This window comes from Haemaphysalis longicornis, unplaced genomic scaffold, assembly GCF_048455015.1.
Source record: "Haemaphysalis longicornis isolate Haplotype H1 unplaced genomic scaffold, Haemaphysalis longicornis Haplotype H1 scaffold_7, whole genome shotgun sequence".
Lineage (NCBI taxonomy): Eukaryota > Metazoa > Arthropoda > Arachnida > Ixodida > Ixodidae > Haemaphysalis > Haemaphysalis longicornis.
Genome location: NW_027526422.1, coordinates 117879743 through 117895782, shown reverse-complemented (window position 1 = coordinate 117895782; position 16040 = coordinate 117879743). Strand labels below are relative to the sequence as shown.

The following is a 16040-nucleotide window of genomic DNA, read 5'->3' as shown; positions in this document are numbered from 1 at the left end:
AGGTCTGTGGGAATAATGTGACCTTGTGTTCCGGCTATACCATTGCACGACATAGATATAGGGTGTGCAATGTTTGCATCGTTAGGGTTTTGGAACTGTCGGTTCATAGCAGTTCCAGTTGCAGCAACAGCATCCCTATTTGGTCGCCGAGTAGCATTTTTCTGTTTTCTTGAACGTACAGACTCCTATTTACATCGTTCTGGTAATATTGGCGATTCAGTAACTATCATTGTGGAGACAGTACAAACAACAATATTGAAGCCGTTCCACTCAATGTGAAAGTGGTCGGACGTGCAGAGAAGTGATTCGCCATCATGGGCTGTAGCGCCGTTATCCGCTCAGTGATACCACCGAATTTACTTCAAATTTCCTGACTTCGCAGTGCTCGCACGCCCCTGCCTGAAACACTCCAGTAGGAGTTCAGTTCTTTGTGTGCTTTGCCTCATATTTTCCCTCAAATGTACCTGCAGTTTTCTTTGCCCTAAAAAACGGGGAGATGTGTGAATAGTACCAGCGGTTCACGAGTTTCTAACGCTTAAAATTCTAGATGAAACGCCGTGGAGCTCTACATGGGTCCAGCGAGCGAGCTACGACCACAAGGCGAGCCGCTAAAAGGCTCTGCATTTAAAAATGCACCTAGTAATGGAATTGCAACCTGAGATTACCATCATCATTCGACATGATGATGAAACACATTGACTCAGTGTGCTTTCCAAGCACCGACAAGGTAAGAATAGCCGCAATTGAACGCGTTTAGATCCTTTTTTGTACATTTTTGTTATATGCACGACTACAACTGTACTGTAAGGCTTGCTCATCCTCCTTGTTAGAACTCAATATCCGCTCTTTGTGCACACATGCTTTACTTTGCTGTTTCACCAACTGGAGTTTTCATACTCGTGTGTCCTTCTGCTACCATCCACTGGATCATTTTCTCCATGAAGTCATTTTCGCTAGCTTGTTTTCACAGTAATTGCGGTTGTAGACCTGACTCATTCGCTGTTGGCCTAAACGTGCTTAGGTACTTCCGTATTTACCACGTTCAGAGTACCCTTGTAGGGAGCAAATATTTCACTCAAAGCTATTTAAAAAACTATCGAGAGCTTCTGCTCACAGCTATGCATCCTAACACCACTCTAGTCACCGTTTTTCCATCAAATGTGTTCTCGGCCTTACGACGTTATAGAACTTTATTTCCGCAAACTCAAAATGTACACAGCTTTCAAAATCCAGTGAGTATGCACCGTTACAAAAATATCCATGCTGACACGGCAAAGAGTTATGTGACGTCACATTGAGCTTTATCTTTTAGCCCCCTATCCGATGTTTGAATGCTTAAATATAGCTAGGTACCGAGTACAGAACCTATAGTGGGTAACTGTAAGCTTTAAGTTCAGTCACAAGTTGAAATATTAAAATATTAAATATTAAAACAATTAAAATATTTATGATGTACATGTTTAATTCAGTACTTTATCAGGGATCTAAATGTAACGAAAGTAGTTCTATCTTATGAAAGATTGCTTTGTGAACTATTGTTTACTTTAAAAAGGCGGTGTCTAGGAATTGAGTCTCCTTATGGCGGTCATTTGTTATGTTTTCGAACCGATTTTCACTTTGTAACGCAGCGGAAGATAACGCAAACCATGTAGCGATGAAGCAATGTATTTACTTAACGCGAATAACTATTTATATGCAGCCATAACTGAGCCCGGGCTTCTTGCACGCTCCCCCCCGCCCTCCCCCCCCCCCCCGCATCGTCCTTGTCATCATCGTCGTTTGTGGTGTTGGCCATGGCACAACGTTTCACGTGTTTTAGCTTACTGCGATGCTGCCGTGGTGGATCATGGCGCCACGGGGATTGTCCACCACGTCTCGTGAAAATATTGAAATTTTTCGACCTACACACCCCTATGAGTGTGTTGGTTTCCAATGGCGCATCAGCCATATTTTGGTACACTACACTACTAGGAACGGGCACAACCTTGTCAAAGACGTTTCTACGTTTCTGTGAGGGCAGTCGGTTTTTTGCGGCAGTTGAAAACCGCATGTGCGAATTTAATCAGCACTGGTTATTAAACACATACACGGTTTACGCCTCTGCTTGCCGACGTTATCGCTGCGTGTTTGATTATCTCATAAGGTTTTTAAACGACAACTGGTGGACCGCAAGTGTAAGAAAGGCCGTTCCAAGAGACAGGTCTAGAAGAAGGGGACGGTCCATAATTTGATGAAGAGAATAAATAAAGAAATTCGGAGGCAAAGAATGGAGTCGATGAGTGCAGAACAGGAGCGGTTGGAAAACGATGAGAGAGGCTTTCACCTTGCAGTAAACCTAGCAGGCTATTCTTTATGGTGATGATGATGATGATGCCGCGCGCTTTTTTACATAGCACTATGACGTGGGCAAAAAACAAGATTCAGGTGCTGATTAGAATTTTAGCACCAAACCTACGATGTTTTCAGGGTGTTTTTCATACTCAGGTACATAACGACAGCTGTAATTTCATTTTTACGGCCACGAAAGTTTATTTTGCTCTCTATTTTGAGAGAGCATGTGAGCAAAGAAAAAGTAAGTGCACAGCACGCTTTCAACCCCTTAAAACAGTTGTTCTTACTCTGAAGTGGATTACATACACAAGTACATGTTTCCAAGGAAAGGAACGCGCACGAACAATGACGTGTCAGTCAAGTGCACTAGTAATCAATTGCTAGTGCCGGTCTTTATGTCGGAAATAACATAACCAATTCGTGTTTCTTTCTATACCAAGGTAGCGGAAGAAGGCCGAAGGCTTGGGCCTAACATTATTGGACTCAAAGACGAACATAGAGCGCTCAGCAACAAAGGATGACTGATTAACAACAAAACCACGCCGTAGGCATGACGGTCTAGTCCCGTTTCTTCATTATCATTCTTGGCATAGTATATAAAAGCCAAACTATTCAGCAACAGATGACTACAGAGGAACGTGGTTGCATGTATCGAACGAAAGAATACACCAGAAAGACCCTGGGAAATGAATTCGGATAACACAAGATAGTGACGTGTTGAGGCCAACGGAACAGGTGTTCGACTCGTTGTAAGCGCCTACTTGACTAACTTCACGATGATAAATATCAAGAGGTGACTAAGAATGGCAGCCAGATTATTTTGTCAAGGCGGTTTTGTTCGCACGTTTATCATTACGTTTATCTTTTTCCACGTTTATCGTGTTTAGCTTTTTTAGCGAAATTGACAAGGTCGCCTCTCTCACGGTCACGCATCTTGCGGAACAAAAAAATTCAGGGGCGGTCTTTCCAAAACTAGCTATACTGTAAAACGAGCTGCGTGGTTATCCACCATGACCCAACGCCTCCATAAAGGTTAAAGCAGCATCAAGGTTACGCCGTCACTACTGCTGCGTTTGGATATATATATTTGGCGGTTCCCAGCGCCTCCTTCTATGAAAGAAGAACCACTGGCTGCAATGGTCAGAAAGAAGGTTTTTTAAAACGAACAATATTTTGTGTGAAATGCTGCACCAGAAAAACACTTTCTTGTGTCAGTGCAATACCTATTCCTGTGTGCAGGGTTACTGGGAAATGCTAGCATTATTAAACAAGCTTTACAAAAAAAGACGACTCTAAAAAAAGCTAATAACCACTATAAACGTCTTTTTTATTTTCTGTTTAAGCATTCCTTTACATGAGATAAACTGCACTTATTAGATTGTTAATATCACTTAGATTGCAATAATCTCTTTTAAAGCAGCGGGGCGATTTGACAACGTCGCAAGATAAGGATACTGACGTAACTGTAATATCAACATGTCTGTCTTACAGAAAATAAACGCAAGGATACAAAATAATTTTTTAATCTGTTGCTGCAACTTTTAACACCTTTAATTAGTTAGTGAATACTCCCTTCAATATCGCCGATACTCATATACCGTAAAGGCATAATTCTCGCTGTTGAACTCCTGAAAGATATATTTTTCTTTTTCTAGTTAAAGTTATGCTCATGAAGCCATTATTTCAACTGAAGAAGCATTGCTCAAATTTAAGTTATATGTCTTCCGAACATGCTGCATATTCTATGTCAGTTTTTGAGAAGTAAGACAGCCGGAGAGAAAATATGTCCGCAGAACTCACCATCACAATAAACAATGCACATCTGAAGTCCCGCAATAAAATAAAACTACACTGAGAATGACATGTTCCCGCAAGGCTCGTGTCTTTGCCGCGATTTTTTTTTGTTGGTTAGTGGCAAAACTTTATCGGAACTTGCATTTAAACGCCGTGCCGCCGATAGCGATTTACTTCACTGTATCATTTAAATTTGCGATCTCGCGTCTGCGGAGAAAAATGGCGCCTCATTTATTGTCTTCCCTGGCATGTCTTCTGTTGGCGGCTTCGGCTAACGCCTACTACGTGTGCAGCGACTTTACTGGTTCCCAATGCAGCGCTTCTACGGTAAGTAATACGTAGTTCAGTTAGGACGCTTCTAAGCAAACTTGACAAATGTTTTTTCACCATAAGCTTCAGGTAGAGTGTACATATTCAAGGTTAACGTACCGTAGCAGAACGGCTAGGCTGATTTTTTCTCGTGTCGGGGCGGGTTCGTTGAGAAGGGGAACCCCTAGGTGAGTTAAAGGCAGGAGACGTAAGCGGGCTTGACTCGGCAGACAGCAACGACGTCTTGGCGGCCATGAATTGTCGAGGGTGGCAGTCTTTGTTCGGCGCTCACCGTACGAGGAACGCTCATAGGCTAGCTTTCTGCTCGTTCTCCCTGGGATCCGCTATCAGTGTGGCTCTGGGAAGACGTTAGGTCGACCCCCAGCTCTGCTGTTGCTGCAGCCCTTTACCACTAGTGAAGGCTGCGCCATTTTTAAGGAATACACCATTACCAATAGGTAATAGGGGAAATGCCTGCTGAAGCACTCTCTGGGAATGTCGAACGGTGACAAATATCAGAGCAGCGGACACAGAACACTGCAACCCTACTTACCCGCTAAAGGAACTGTTACAGGAACCATGGCGGGTAACAGCGCGAACTGGACGAAAATACGTAAAGGGAGACACAAACAAGCGCTGACTTACAAGAGATTTTATCCGGAAAAAAACACATAATTATATACATACGTCGCATACTCATGGTGCATGCGCGAAAAAAAAAAAGAAAACCCGACGAACCCTGCCACGTCGCATGGTAACGTGATAGACCGCCTATTCGTGCTGCAAAAACCTTGAATAGGTTCTGCTTTTAGCTACATGACACGATATTTGTAACCACGCTCAATTTACTGAAACAAAAATAATAAAAACTGGGGTTGATTCCTCTCCTAAAGGAATCGGTAAAACACGAAAGTGAAATGTGCAGCGAAATCTGCAGCTGATCATAATTTGCCGGTCGGCGGCTCTCTTGTGGGTGTGCTTGGCGAGCGACGTCCTACTGGCGGATCACTTCGGCAAAGGTGTACTGGCGTCATTTCTGTAACGGATATGACGTCAGTGAAATGTTGGTGTATCCCGGCATGAAACACTTTCTTGTTAAAACAACCGAAAACAAACAACCCTAATATGACGTACTCTTTAGTACTAAAGGTTGCTTCCCCGCAATAAGACCCTTTGTTCGAGGGTGCACCCTTTAGAGGCCACTTGCTTCGTTGTACTGACGTCATTTCTGTGACGGATAGGACGTCAGTGAAATCTTTGTGGATCCCAGACAATGCCCAAACGATTCAAATTCTCGTTACCCCACCCTACGCATTTGTCACAACGACAGCGACATACATTTCGTGGCTTTGGTGCGGTTTTTTTACCCAGCTATGGGCCATACAATCTCTACAATACTATGCTTACCAAAGGGCAAAGAAACAGTAATCCTACCTAAGACAATTAGAGGGATCATAGTTAAGCAGTGAGCATGAGGAGGTGAAGGGAAGTGTGACGCAGAGTGTTGTGCTCCACTGTCTGCCAGCAGCATAGAAGGCCAGATTAACAGTGGTCTCCTCTACTGGTCTCACCATCTCAGTTCCATACACACATGCCCAATTTTCCTTTTGCTCCGTTTATAAAAGTCTAGACTGGTTTTCTTGTCAAGTTTATTTTGTTAACTCCATGCCGCAATGTTTTGAGCTAACAACAAACCGCCATTTCAAGCTTTCGTTTCCAGTATTGGTCACGTGTAGTTCAAAGCAACCGGTCATCACCGTAACGTTTTTTGGCCTTCCCAGATCGTACGGTATTTCTCGGTGTACGCAATTTGGCATTTTGCATTTGGTTGTGTACCATGTCACGGATACTGAAACGTTTTTGGCCCTTGTTGTCTTGTTTTAACACTCACCGTAGTACGGCCTCGTGGGTTTGCCTATTTTGGATTTTTGTTACATTATCATAAAGGTTTTTATTACTAAAATATCCTCTGCAAAAGATAGTTGTTTTCGCCCCAGGTATCTTGAATTGTTTTGCTGTTCGAGCTGTTCATTCTAGGTGAAACACTGTAACGCCGAATTATTTCCAGCAAAGATATTCCGTTGCCAACTTTCTGTGCAATGAGCCAATGCCCTATGGCGACTGCGCAATATACACACTTGTTGTTTTATTTTGATTGTTATTTGACATCGTGACACTTTATTTATTTGAGATAACTAGCTTTGAAGGATAGGTTATGTGGGTTTTATGTGTTAGGCATTTGTACACAAGAGTATAGATGTACGGAGCTCGAGTTTCAGCTCCTATGGCTGCTCTAAGCTACCTGTTTACTTAACAATTCAGATTCTGCAGAAAATGCATTTCGTCCGGAATCCCCCCCCCCCCACTTCTCTTCTTTGCTTCTGTTGTGTAGGGTGTAATTTGTTATTCGCTTTCAAGTTGTTATTTTATTGGTAAATTTCTGTCGATATTGCAGTCTACATAAAGCACTGTACTTTGCATTGCTCCTATATTCTATAACTTACGTGGGGGACACAAACTGATGTAGTGTTAACACGTAAAAAATAGCCTCCAAGCTTCTTGTGTTTTCTAATGTCCTAATCCTTCGCTCCACTTTCCACATGTATTATTTCCAGGTGTTCACGCTGTACAAGAGAGGCTATCTTTTAGCCTCGACGGGCTATGCCCCTCACCTTGCCCCACCCACCCACGTAACGCGTATTAGTCGACTCGGACGCAGCTATATACGCCTTCTGCTCCAAACTCCCAAGTGAGTGTCATTTTACACACAATTATAGATTTGCCACACAAGGTTCATGTCGCTCTGTTTTGTTTCTGAAATTGTTTTGACTTTCATACGACACTGCAATGTTCTTTGTTTTATTGCCATTGCAACGACCATAAAAATTTCGCTATTGGCACAGCGATGGGGCTCGTCATTGAAATTTATTTCTCCATTTATTTCAACACTCGGTGCGAATTTTTGCATTTGTTTGCCGTCGAAGTTATGTATCTCATACCACCGACGTGCCAAAGTATGTCACTTGCTGACTTTGTAGTTTAACAGCAAATCATTAGATCAAAACTGCAACAAAGCATACCGCGTGCGCTAGACCACACAGCCGGCTAACCTCGCTCCAAGATCACCGAGCAGTTGGCGTTAATGAAACTCGCCCGGGACATTCTCGACGCCTAACGTTGCGTTTGGATTGTTTTTACATCTGCGTTCTGCTTAGTTCGTAAAACTTTGGTAATCTACGGAGACAAGACGTGGCCATCGAACGCAATGTCCCTGGAAACTACAATACAACCCAATAACCTTGTTGTTAACGTCATGAACATAACATAAACAAATAACACCAGTTGAATTACCGCAAGAAATGGGCGTGTGGTGCATAATGTAAAGATTCCATCGCAAGAAGTTACAGGGAATGAGGCGAGACGGGGAGGAACCGTGTTGTATTAAAGAAAAGACAAATGTACACATTCCACCGTTATAGAGACAAAGATTTGCACATTTATAGAAATTTCAGTTCGTCTCTCGTATATTGAGACATTGGAAAAGAACAAAACTACGTTTCCAAATTCATTGCATAGAAACTTGATTCTCCTCATCGCACTGGCTCTTGGAATTGTTCTCCGCTATTGGCAAACGCAGATTTGGTTTCTAAACCTCCAGAAATGTCGGTCTCTTGTTACACTCGCCTCGTAATCGTGTACGTCTATGAGCCAAGTGTAAAGAGCTGCAAATTTAGATCCCAGTCTTGTGCGTAACAGTAAATCCTTTTGTAACAGCCAAGAATAAAGACCCGGGCGCCAAAGTTTTTTTTTGGCCCATTAGTTAAAGTCCGGGTATTGGGAATGCAACTTTTTTGTTCTGTTAATATCGCGACAAGGGTTTTTACATAGCCAGAAACAGGTTAGTAGAGCCGATATTTCCAAGCGCTGTGTTAGAAATCTATAAATATTAAATGTCTTCTAGTGTTGTCTTCAGCAGGGGAAAATATGTTTCGTCACTTGCATTTGATTGATCAGAATACTAGGAAGAGTAAGTAGTGACAGCTATAAGCTACCAGTATTAAGCGGAATATAACCAGCTACGTTAGTTTGCAAAGCACAATATTGCAATGGGCGTAACGTTGACGTTGGAAACGCCACAATTTCACCTATTTGGTAAAGCAAAACAGCGCGGTACAGAAGCAAATCGTCTACTTCAAGCCTCAAATATGCTACTGTTTCGAATTCACGGATTCTTTTTCTCGTTTTGTGCACAGTACACTTCTTGTTTCTAATCATTCCAGGGAACAATTAAAATTCTTTAAAGTAGATTGCCTAGCGTTTCCATGCCAGAGTGGCGCGAAGCAATGTTAAATAATGTTGTCGACTACTTATCGCTCATGTATGGTGGCAATCCGCCGGATAATATATCTTGCCGTCTTCCAGAAAGAATTGTTTTCCGAAGGCCAATAAATTTTGGGGGGCGCGAAAACTGTTTTGGCTATTTAGCACCTCTACGGCAAAATAAAATGCTTCAACCTACAATCACGATTCTCACGTACTGTAGGTCCGTTTTCTACGTTTCGTCTCTTTGATGCTACTGAAAAAACGGAATAGCAACATTTTTGTGTCCGTAACAACCGATCCCGTTAGCCATCAATAAGTGGTTATTTTGTTATCCTGACGCGGCTTTCAACTCCAAAAATTATAAACAATGTCGCCTTATAAAATGATGTCGATGCGATTAGAATCTTCACTACAAAAACGACGAAGCCAGCCGAAATGACGTTTTAATAATTACTCGTGTATGCATGTCAACGTTATTTGTATCATAACCGTCAATATTAGCGATTGCCACATACTCAGGGACTTGCTCACCTTTTTACCCCCTCCAATGACTGCCATGATTTTCGGACAAATGGTATACTGATTGTTGATGGCAAAACTATTATTGCCGACTTTTTAAGTGACTCGGGCAGTCGCCTTACCGTTAACTAATAAAAAGTTTTTGCTTTGTCGTTATAGTGGCGCGGACACTTGCACTGTTGGGCTCACCAGCCGTCCAGATCACTTCGTCCTTCGCTATGATAGCGGTAAGTGAACCATTAAAATATCAATTCTTCGCCGTGCCAAAAAGCTTCATTTCGAAAGCAAACTTCTATGGCTTTCGGCGGAAGTGACGAAACTTACTAAGCGATGCTAGGTAGATTTTTTGTAACGCAATACTAACAATAATAACACAATAGTAATAATATTCGTATTTTTATAACACAACATAATAAAATAAAGGTTGCATAACTTTGAACCGTGAAATAGTAACGTTTACTTATTTTTTTTTTTCATTTTTGCATATAAGCCAGCAGCCGCAAGCACTTGCATACCACTTAAACTTTCTGCCGACAGATCAGTCACCTTGCCCCGTGCTTCAGCCTTATTCTCGACGCCGTGAATTCACCGTGAACTGGGAATTCGCCGGAAGCTTTTTTCTGATTACCTTCACTTTGGGTTACGTGCTTCCGGTTGACAAAGCGGTTGTGTGGGCTTTGCTCATTTTTGACATTTCATGACGTGTAGTGGCACCATTTCGGAAGTTTGCCTTATTTATCTCTACTGAAAGCGCATTATTCTTGGCTGACAATGAAAAACTAGAGTAATTGCAGCGGACATAACAACGTAGACCTGTCTTTGCTATTCAACAGCAATACAGCTTGTATGCCACGTCCTCTCTGTGATTGGCTGAGAAGAAGTGACGTAATATAAACAGTCAACCGGAGCGCATACGTCTCGCATTGGCAACTTCAGCTTGCGTAAAAGTGACGTGTTTTTACGTAACAGCTTGCAGATTTGCGCTGCCACCGCCTTGAAATAGGGCAAAGCATTTCGCCGACCTTCGCCGACGTGAAACCCAAGTTAATTTGCAGACAGCGCAGTTTCACACGACGCGTGGTTTAAAACGGTTTTCTAACAAAAGAACTAATTGCTTTGGCTGTTTTCAAGTCACCAATAACGGAGCATAAGCATAACGCGTCGCATTTCGTTTCTATAATTCGGAATAAATGATCAATTATTTGCTTAGAGTAACGTTACCAAGGAGGGCATAACAATCCTCTCCATTACAAAGAACCCAGCGCACGGCATTTGTAATCACTCCTCCTGGTAAGCCGGTGGGTCGCACAATCAAATTCTCGAGAAAAATAACAAAGAAATCTGACTGATTTATTTTTTATTGCGCTCATTGAGTTCGAGCTTGACGAATAAATCGGCAGCACTGGTACGCTGCGCCATTCTCCGGCGTAGCGTTTCGCTTTCATTCCCGCGTATTACGAGTGATGGACACGGAGGTCTTTTTCTGTGATGAAGAACAAATGACAACAGTGAAGGTAATCACGAAATACATCTTGCACTGTAGCAGAGGGCTCAGCCGTGTTACTAAAAGCGATTGAAAGAAAACCTAAATACGGTGCGTGTTGTTTCTTTGCTCAACACCTGACTTTCGCTGGCTTGTGGAACAACGGTACTTGATCACATTATGGTGTTGATGCTATTTGTAACCTCTAGAAATGTGTATTTTTGCCAACCTAAGCTGATTTCCCTGTTTTTATATTATATGCTAAGTGTTTTTATATTTTTTGTGCGCGATATTTCATAGCTCGGTTGTGATCTATGTGAACTAAGCGTAAAATTACGCTGCACGTCGTCATAGATACACGTGCATAAAGTCCCAGAATATTTAGGTTTTTCTCAAGCAAAAAACATAGCGAATTCACCGTGAAATTTTGCAGTCGAGAATACTGCCCCTTGTCTATGCTTCGCCCCAGAGCTGGGGGCAATCATGGACTGGCTTCGGATATATGGGCTCTAAGGGGAGTTCCGCAACTGGTGTAAATTGAGTAACTCTGCGGTGGCATGGGCTGCTGTCACTTGTTCGTTTTTATATATTGTCGACATTACCCTTATATATCTTTTTTGCAGCGCCTGAGCGCTGCCTTTACTTTAAACATCATTTGATACTAAAAACGCTGGCCAACAATCATCCGAACGCCTGAGAACCTGAGCAACTGCTAGAACTGTAGCTCCCCTGCAACACGCAGAAATGCGCGTATATCAGTGCCACAGCTGAAGTCCTTGCTTTAGGTAAACTTTGCTAGCGTGCACTGAATATGTGTGCTTTCCTCCCTCTGCACTTGCTAGAGGTTGGTCCATGTCTGTGCCGACGATGGTCATTCAATGCTCGGTCATTTATGCATCAACCTGCCTACAGTTAAATAACATTTCGATGGTAAAAGTAGGACTAGAGAAACTGTCTGCTTGATGTAATGAAATCCGAACATTTAAAAGGCACACGTCGCTCGAAGACATATTTTAAACGCGGCATACATCCACGACCACCGCGTGACGCTAATACCCATCAGAATTTTGGTTGACTCAAGCGTTCGCCCAATCAGTTTTGCTTTGTTCCTTCGTGCACGTCTCACCGGTTTAATCATAGTGGACAAGGTTAACGTTAGATTATGTATTTTGAGTATACATTATTTGTACGAAGAATTTTTACGTGTTGCTGCGCCTTGAGGGAGTCTTCAAACCTGAAAAAAATTAAACGGAAAAATTTTGAACATGAGAATTTATGACCCTTTAATTGAAAGCTGGTAGGTCTGAAACGAAACAAAATTTATAAAAATCTTTCTACACGACTCGAAAAATAGTTCCCAGTCGGTATCAGTATTTTTGCAAATTTGTGTGACGCTATAGCAGTAGAGATAATATCAACGACATACGTCTGCTTATTCAACGTGTCATTCAACCTAACGAATATGCCAAATTCAGCCGTACATTCTGGGAATGTGCATTTCCACATGTGAAAATGAAATATTGCATCGCAACAAAAATTTTGGAGATTGTTTATCATGAATTGCATTTCTCGCGCGAGACTCTGGCGAGCTTTTCTGGCACACTACCATATTAGCATTGAAATTAGTGGAATTGTTTTAAAGTAACCTTTCACACACGCCCGCTTTTAATAATGCCTTAACCAATTCAAACCCTAACGAGTAGTTATTGCCCTTTTGGCACATAAACGTTGTAAGAATTGGAGGTTGAATAACATTATGCCACCTCCAGTGCATGAATAAAAAGGCAAAATATATCTCCTCGCATGTCATTTCTTTTCTTGCAGACCCACACACCATTCACGCCCTTCGAGTTCCTTTCGCCGATTACAGCAACTGCTACGTCGCTCAATTTGACGACGACCGATTTGGTGAGCACGTGCTTTTGGTTTTCAGCGATGATGCTAGAATAAAAGCAAGGCCTGCCGTGGGGTTTTGGTTTGATTACAGGCGTAGTTATATATTTTCAGTTTACACTCCCGGCCGAAGACATTACAGAGCGGAGTGTTCGCAAAATATCAATGCAAACCGAAATACACTGAAGCTTCAATAACAAAAATAGGTAAAGTAGCTACTGATATTGCAATGTTAGGTAAGCCTGTGTACAACAGTTCGTTATTGCGTCCGAAAAATTGCTTCACTAAGGTTAGTCATTTACAGAGGCGGAAGCTACAATAGCGACTAGTAAAACGTCTTTGTGTCACACAGGTGAAAACCGCCATTGTGGCGATCGTCGATGCAATGGCAAAAATACAGATGCGATGGAAAGGTTCACAACGAAGAGTATTATGGGATAAAGTATATACAATGAAGTGAAGCGAAAACTAGTTCTGTGGAAGATGAAACTGGGAAAAAATGCTTTATTTCACGATTGGTTACCGGTTCCTTTGTTTTATTTATAAAGAGTGAAAGCAAAAGAACTTTTTTTTAGAAATGCAACGTGTGAATACATATCTGTGGTACACGTCTAAACAGCTGGAGCATGATCTGATATTTATGATATTTCAATCAGTATTCGTACCCTTAACTGCCCTATAGCAAAATATTACCATAATTGCCCTAACACGCGGTTACCAATCATGAATAAATTTCTTATGTAAAGGAACTAGGTTACATTATCTGATACGTGAACTTCGAAGGGTATATATACCTTCCGATATCATTACAAAGTTTTCATTCTATGCAAGAAAATGGAGTCGAATATTATGTAGGGTTTTCGCATAGCTTTGCATCCTTTGTTTTTTGCCATCAGCCACAAATTAAACAGCTAAGCGACCACTATCAAGGCATGGCTGGAGAATGTTAATACGACAATCAGTAAGTTCTTTACGAAATCCTGGCACTGAATTCCTTAAGCAAAACAAATTTTTCAGGGGAGAATGTTATGACATATAAAAGTATGTCATACCTAATGTCTTCCCCAGGGAGAAATTTCAACATACTTACAAATTTAGCACACCCACATTGTGATTGTAAATGCGTTGTCATAGATGCAGGCAACCATGGAAAGAGATGGACAAGAAAAAATGCGCCTGCAAAATGTTTTTCAGGCTGCCGCCTCTGGGTGCAAGAAAATGCCTCTCCTAGCGGTGTGAGCCGGTGCTTGCAAGGTCTTGCCAGGGTGTGCCCCGGACCTCTGTACACAACCTGGAACGGACAGTGCGTGCGTGGCTGCAGCAGCAACCGCTGGCAGCGACTCCCTTGGTTCTCCGTGCAGCAGCAGCAACAGCAGCAACAACAGCAGCAGCTGGTTTTATAAAGATTTGTATTCTTAATAAATGCTACGAAACAGATTGTATTGGTTCGTTTGTCTTTGTACATACGCAGACAATAATATATATATATATATATATATATATATATATATATATATATATATATATATATATATATATATATTGTAGCATGTGGATAAAACAAGGGGGGCACTTTTAATTACTCAGCACACGGAGAGTCAAAATGGCGACCCAGCTGGAGCAAGAGCACCGGCAAGAGACCTTCGTCCTTCTCTTCGTCCAGTCCAGTCTCACTCTACCATTAGCGGGATTGACCGCGTCGTCACTGTAAAAATAGACACCGCTACACTACCCCCCTCTTCTGCGAGCATCGTCCCGATGCCGTGGTATATTACGAGGCGAGGCTTGCTTCGGATCCGGATGGTGACGATGCGGCGGCTCACTGTCCAAGTACATAGAGTCGTCAGCGAAGAGGTCATCTTCCACACTGGCCTTGGCTTGGGGGTGGGCGAGGTGCCGTTATGAGCGGGGACAGTCTCTGTCGTAATACGGCTTCATTTGTACGACGTGCACGAACTCGGTAGTTGACTTGCGCCGTGAGGAGTGCGCCCTACTATCTGGTGTGACTTCATAGTTGACCTCACTAATCCGACGCACCACCTTGTAGGGCCCGAAGTACCGGCAAAGCAGTTTTTCGGATCGGCCCCGCTGACGTACTGGCATCCACATCCACACCGCGTCTCCGGGGTTGTAGAATACAGTACATCGGCGCTGATTGTAATGGCTTGCGTCGACACGCTGCTGATTTTCTATTCGTTGTCGTGCCAGCTGTCGAGCTTCCTCCGCCTTCTGTACGAAGTCGTCGACATCACCATTGTATTCGTCCTCTTGAACGGGTAGCATAGAATCTAGTGTCATGGTGACCGTGCGCCCGTAAGCCGATTGGAAGGGAGTCAGTCCTGTCGTTTCTGAAACTGCCGTGTTGTAGGCGAATGTTACGTAAGCTAAAATGTCATCCCATGTTTTGTGTTCGACGTTGACATACATGGAAAGCATGTCGGCGAGGATTCTGTTCAATCTCTCGGTCAAGCCGTTGGTCTGCGGGTGGTATGCTGTCGTTCGCCTATGGGTGGTCTGAGTTAACCTCATGATAGACTGCATGAGATGAGCGGTAAAGGCTGTCCTTCTGTCTGTTATTACGACGTGCGGGGCCCCGTGCCGTAAAACGACGCTGTTCATAAAGAACTCCGCAACCTCAGCCGAAGTTGCCCGCACTACAGACGCTGTCTCCGCATAGCGCGTAAGGTAGTCTGTCGCTACCACTATCCATCTGTTTCCCTTTTTTGACGTCGAAATTGGCCAAGAAGGTCCATACCGACTTGCTGGAATGGTGCTGTAGGCGGATTTATCGGCTGAAGAATCCCTGCCGGTTTCATAGGTGGAGTCTTCCTTCTTTGGCACTCACGGCAGCTCCTGACGTACCGCTGGACTGTTTGCAAAAGTTTCGGCCAGATGTACTTTTGCCGAATCCTGGATACTGTACGGCTGACACCCAAATGGCCGGCTGAAGGTTCGTCGTGACAGGCATACAAGATTTCCGCACGTATGGCCGACGGCACAACGAGTAGAAACGCCTCCTTTGTGTTTCCAAAATTGCGTTTGTAAAGCACGCTGTTCCTTCCGGAGCCTGAAGGAGGCGATGTGGCGGATAAAAGCTGGCGGTATGCGAATTTCCCGACCTTCCAGATGCTGGAGAATGAGTAGCAGCTCTGGGTCAGCTCGTTGCAGTTGGGCCATTTCGGACGTGCTGACGGCTCCAAGAAACGGTATGGCCTCCTCTATTTCTTGGCCTGGTGAGTCGACAGGCGCTCGGGACAAGCAGTCGGCATCGTTATGGATGCGTCCGGACTTGTAGACGACCTTCATGTCGTACTCTTGCAGCCGAAGGCTTCATCTAGCAAGGCGCCCAGATGGGTCCTTTAAGTTTGCCAGCCAGCACTATGAGTGG

General features: G+C 43.2%; 1 protein-coding gene across 1 annotated transcript; it reads left to right on the top strand.

Moving 5' to 3' along the window:
* Positions 1-4262: 4262 nt before the first annotated feature.
* On the top strand, positions 4263-14090 carry LOC144146872 (uncharacterized). The gene is made up of 5 exons (XM_077678833.1): positions 4263-4452; positions 7050-7183; positions 9436-9503; positions 12584-12667; positions 13847-14090. The coding sequence occupies exons 1-5, from the start codon at positions 4345-4347 to the stop codon at positions 14053-14055; spliced, it is 603 nt and encodes a 200-aa protein (XP_077534959.1). The 5' UTR covers positions 4263-4344; the 3' UTR covers positions 14056-14090.
* Positions 14091-16040: the final 1950 nt, after the last annotated feature.

Excerpts from the sequence above, each read along its gene's own strand:
- LOC144146872 (XM_077678833.1), top strand. The coding sequence starts at position 4,345 with ATGGCGCCTCATTTATTGTCTTCCCTGGCATGTCTTCTGTTGGCGGCT. Across the intron at positions 7,184-9,435 it reads CTTCTGCTCCAAACTCCCAA|TGGCGCGGACACTTGCACTG; the intron begins GTGAGTGTCATT and ends TTGTCGTTATAG. Across the intron at positions 9,504-12,583 it reads CGTCCTTCGCTATGATAGCG|ACCCACACACCATTCACGCC; the intron begins GTAAGTGAACCA and ends CTTTTCTTGCAG.